Source organism: Diospyros lotus, chromosome 12 (assembly GCF_014633365.1).
Source record: "Diospyros lotus cultivar Yz01 chromosome 12, ASM1463336v1, whole genome shotgun sequence".
Classification (NCBI taxonomy): Eukaryota; Viridiplantae; Streptophyta; class Magnoliopsida; order Ericales; family Ebenaceae; genus Diospyros; species Diospyros lotus.
The window spans coordinates 4,430,287-4,435,565 of NC_068349.1; the positions used below are offsets into that span (position 1 = coordinate 4,430,287).

General features: G+C 39.4%; 1 protein-coding gene across 1 annotated transcript; it reads left to right on the plus strand.

The window, feature by feature from the left end:
• The first annotated feature begins 3,667 nt into the window (after nucleotides 1-3,667).
• On the plus strand, nucleotides 3,668-5,075 carry LOC127787041 (protein FANTASTIC FOUR 3). The gene has a single exon (XM_052314884.1). It carries the CDS (start codon nucleotides 3,914-3,916, stop codon nucleotides 4,802-4,804), a length of 891 nt encoding a protein of 296 aa, XP_052170844.1. The 5' UTR covers nucleotides 3,668-3,913; the 3' UTR covers nucleotides 4,805-5,075.
• Nucleotides 5,076-5,279: the final 204 nt, after the last annotated feature.

Sequence of the window (5,279 nt, forward strand, 5' to 3'; positions counted from 1 at the left end):
TGTATATAACAATTTTATATCTTAATTTAAATAGTTTTCTCCTTGTCGTTGCTGGAAATATAACAATTAGAGGCTATAAAACGAAAAACCTAAATATTGAGATATAGAGTCAGGCAAGGAACTCAGTCTGTAAGCCAGGAGAAGTAGCAAGTTTTTGTCTGAGAAAAATCTCATGCTTCTGTCTAGAGGAGAATAGTGATTTTGGGTTACTCGAAAAAGTGTCTTTTTTGGGGAAGACTTGCTCTTCCCGGAGAATAATACTTCCTTCGAGAGAACCTTCCATCCCCATAGATTAGGTTACAACACCCTGTTTTGAAGCAATTCTCTTTCTCCATAATCTTCTATTCCTATATAATTCATCTTCTTCTTCTTCTTCTCCGGATAATGCTTCTTTGCATGCTCCTTTTCCAAAAAAGTTTCTCTCCCTATATTTCCTTCTCCAGGCCTTCTTTCAAGATATTGCCCCCATCTCTTCGTCTGTGCAGTATGGGACTGTGAACTACACCACTCGAAATTGTGAAGGATTGGAAGACAGGCATTCTAGCAGCTACAGGCGTAATAATGGCGAGTGTTTCAACTGCGGCAAGCAAGGCCATTTTGCTAGAGTCGACTGTAAATGTAAGAAAGTCTTTGTTGAAGGAAATGTTGTTCCAACACGGAAGGAGGTAGAAGACTACAGTGAAGAAGAATGGGATGTTTAGGGTTCATGTGTAATGATAGAACGTAAGGAAGACAAAAGACAACCTTGAGGAGTTCGAGACAAAGATCGAAGCCCCAGCAGATATATATAGTTGTCTTGACAGCCATTAATCAAGACATGTCGATTACAATAGAAATTGCATAGTCGATTCGAGAGCTGCAAGTCACATGACAGTGATGAAGCAAAGGTTATTGAATAAGACAACGTACAAAGGCAATAGAGTGGTGGTGACTGCAGATGATACAAGTCTACCAATTAAGCACATTAATTAGAACTACTGTAATCATCCCACGAACCAACTCTCAGAAAGTACAAGTAGTGCAAAACGACTTCCATGTTTGGGGAATGAAGAAGAATCTATTTTTCGTTACACAATTATCAACTCTAGATAACTGTGACAGTGTATCAGTTATGTGTCGTATTCTCATTAGAGGAGGTATTAGGCAAAAGAGACAATAACACATGATTTCCATAGCCTCCTCCAATGAAAAGATACTATATAAATGATGATACAATTATCAATCATGACTCGAAACATTATTTTAACGAAAATAACACAATAAGTGAAAACAACACAACATATTTATGACATGCAAGGCTGAGTCATGTAAGCTATCTCAAATTAAAGGTGATAACAAATAAATCCATGCCAAAGGTCCTCCCAAGCCAGAGATTAAAGGAGACACTATTTGAAGAGCATGAATTGCCATATCAAGAATCAAAAGTTTTGGGGCCAAGGAGCTGGTACACTCAGATGTATTCGAAAGAGTCAAGCAATTGGAGGAGCTCACTAGATGATATCTCTCATCGATGATTACTCAAGGTAAGTGTGGGTATTTTTTATGAAAGAAAATCTAAAACTTTGGAAATGTTTAAAAATTTTAAAGAAAAGGTCGAAGGGGAAGTTTGGAAGAAAACTTGGTGCCTACACATGAATAATGGTTGAGTATATTTTAGAAGAATTCTCAAGGTACGTACTTATAAGAATAGCGCTATTATGTTGTCTGACGCGAGCTTACAAATGTTATATTACTTGACGCGGGCAAAATAATAAGGCATCTTACAAGAAAATTATATATACTGACATTTAAACTATTCATACACTTTCAAACAAAATAGTGTAACAAAGCAAAAGAATAAACATCTCGCTTAGACATGTCGAAACATGCTGCAAGACGAAAATGTGTCATTGAAATTCTGGGCAAAATACATGAAGACAATAATAGCTCATGTAATTAGTAGGCTTCCTCAAGCAAAATTGGGATTGATTCCACCGCATCAAAAGTTGTGGAAGACCAAACCAACTATAAGCCACTTCCAAGTCTTTGGTTGTGTGTGCTATGTTTTGGTTCCAAAAGAACAACCAACGAACGAAGTTTGATGATCTAATGAAAGGTGGGAAGTGTTGTGATCCAACTATTGGGCGCTGTTATATGTCCAGGACTGTTATGTTGGACGAAGCATCCTTTTGGTGGTCCCCACAAGAAACAAAGCTACAAGATTCAGAGTTTTTCTACAGGGCCAGATAGACTTATAAAATAGGGGCTAAAGACTAAAATATCATAGTCCACATTATATTAAAAAAAGTGCAATGCAATATGGGCGATGTCGTTTTAGTTTTTTAACTCCCATTCTGTAAGTCTGTCCATAAACCTGTCTGGTTCTCAAGAATTTTCCCCAGATTCAAGAGAATTGAAGCCGATCTGCATGGTGTATGTGTTTGGATGTGAGTAAGGGATGTTAAAGGCTTGTTTGGGTGCACCTCACCAGCATTTAAACTAAATACTTATACATTACTACCACAATGTTTTACAAAAGCTACTGGGGTGAGATTTTGCAAAATGTTGTTAATTTATAAGTTGTGTTAATCGATCATTTTACTATTTTACTCTCATTCTTTTTACTAATTTCTAACCATGCCTTTCTTCTTTAACCTTTGCCTCTCATTGCTTGTCACCCTAGCTTTTTCGGTCGCCACTATTGGCCATCGCCATTGCTCTTACTAGTCATTTCCTGTTGGTCATTGCCCCCATTGGCTGCTGCCCCCATCGGCCACTGTCTCCATCGGTTATCACCCCTATCTACTTCAACTTCTCCTCCGTCGCCCCATCGGTCGTTGCCCGTCGTTGTCCCCACCCTCATTTCCTCCTCCTATGCTTCTCCTTCCCGCTACAATTATCTGTGTGTATGTATGTATGTATATATATATATATATAAAACAACAATAAACACACACATATATATATACATATAACATATATAATACATATAATAATATTATATTAATATATTTTTAATAATTATGTATAATTTATTAACATCTAATGGTAAAATTTTATATTATTCAACACCACACCTATTTCGATCCTTTTATCAAGTTGATAACTTATTAGCTCTTTTAAACCAAATATATAATTATTAATTGGTAATTTAAAAATATATTTATCTAAACATATTATCAGTTTAAACACTACTCAACTTTTAAATTTTATATAATTTAAAAATTAAATAACTTAAAAGCTATAAAAAAAAAGAAAGGTAAGTCAAGAGTCCCGTATTATAATACGTAACATGATAATCCAACCTCCAATACTTATGAGAGATAATCACATGTGTAGCTTTGGTTTTATCTTTTTTGTGTTCTTGGGATGATTTTTTTTGTGTGACTCTTGATATTCGTGTCTTCAACTATGTTAGAAGAGATAAATCATAAATTAAATTTTTAACTCTTATATAAAATAAAAATCAAAGTCTCAACTATCAAATTGATATTGATATATTAGTCATGCACCACTCCGCCTGGCGGCATCTTTTTTTCGTCCTTGATTTTGTGTATCTGTGGAGAGAGTAGTAAAGGTATTACAATAATTCACGAGATTCAAAAGTGCCCTGTGCCTGGAAGCGGACCCCTCCATTTGGCCCCCTCTATAAATTCCACCCAGCTCCTTCCACCTTTCTCTCATGTTTTCTCCATTCCCCTCTCTCTTTCTTTCTCTCTTTCTCTCTCTGTCTCTATTTCTCTCTCAATTTCCTCACGACATGGGCTCTTGCTAATTCCTAGCTCTGAGCTTCACCTTCTCCCTCTGATCTCTCCAAGCTCCAACGTTGTTGCATTTTCAGTTCACATCAATTCGTTTCCCTTGTTTCCACTATTTTCAATTTCCTTAAAAAGGAAAAAAAAAACGTCGATCTTTTTCACAGACAACGAACGATATGTCCTCAACAATTGCGTGTCAGGGCCTTCAAATCTCCTGTGTGGAGCCTCCTCTCGTTCTCAGGACCAAATTCGCCTCGCCAAAATCCAACCTTTCCCAATCCTTCCCATGGCCTCAAAAGCCCCACAATTCTCCGTCAAGGCAACAGGACGAAGCCCAAGAAAACCCTCGCAATAACGAAGAAGAAATCGCCAAAAACAGCAATGGCGATCTGGGCGGCTGGAGCTTCTTTCAAGCCCTCTCCAAAACGCCCCAGATTTCCAGAGAATTGCCCGAAAACAACGATAAAATCTACGTCCACCCTCTCGTTAAGCGATCCTCTTCCACTCTGAGCAAGAAGAGCTTAGAGATGTGCACCGAGAGCTTGGGGAGCGAGACCGGGAGCCACATTAGCCAAAGCTCCGACGACTTCTCTATCGATTCCCATTCCCACATCGTTCGCTCGAAATCGAGGGAATTCGGGGCGAAGCAGGGCCTGAGCCCGAGCCGGAGCTTCCCCCCGCCGCTGACCTCCATCAGCGGCTTCGACAGCGTGAAGGTGAGGCCAATTCGGGAAGGAGGCCGGCTTGTGATGAAGGCCGTCACGGTTTCCTCAGGCAACTCACTCTTCCAGGCCGAGAGAGCCGACGGCCGTCTCCGGCTCAGCTTGCTCACGCAGAAGCAGAGTCGCATGAGCTGGAACGACCAGGAAGTTGTTGAAGAACATGCAAAGGAATATAATGACGAGGATTACGATCAAGAGGCTAATGATGATGCCACTGATGACGACGAAGTTGAGGAGAGCGGAATCGGGGTCGGAGAGGTTGCGAGGCCGAGCAGGTGCAAGGAAGGTGGAGGAAGGAACAAGGAGATGTCACCTTGGGGGCCAGTCTGGGTCGCCACTTCTTAGGATATATATAATATATATATATACTCTCTCTCTCTCTCTCTCTATATATATATATATATAGATAGATAGATAGATAGATAGCATTGGGTGCCATATTATTATTATTATAATGATTACTGTTTGATGTTGTCACTTTCATTGCCAATGGGAGGGTTTGGAAGATGGTAGTTATTATGGTTATATGTTGGGCATCTCTCTCCCTTATCTGTTTCTCTCTGTACTGTATTCGGACTCCACTCAATGATTTTTCTTAATGGATTATCGTACTGTATTTCCCCCACTCGTGCGTACCTTCAGATAAAAAGGTCTCTCCAGTATCATCTACAATGCTTTCTCCCACACACGACGAAATATTATGATGAAGTTACTAACACATTAACAACGTAATACAAAAGTATAAAGTGGAGCGAGGTGGGGGAAATGGTACGATGTAGGCATGTGCGGTGACTGTCGAGACGAGTAGGGCTGGGCTGAT

What these genes read in the sequence shown, in the direction of transcription:
- LOC127787041 (XM_052314884.1), top strand. Translation starts at nt 3,914, where the DNA reads ATGTCCTCAACAATTGCGTGTCAGGGCCTTCAAATCTCCTGTGTGGAG.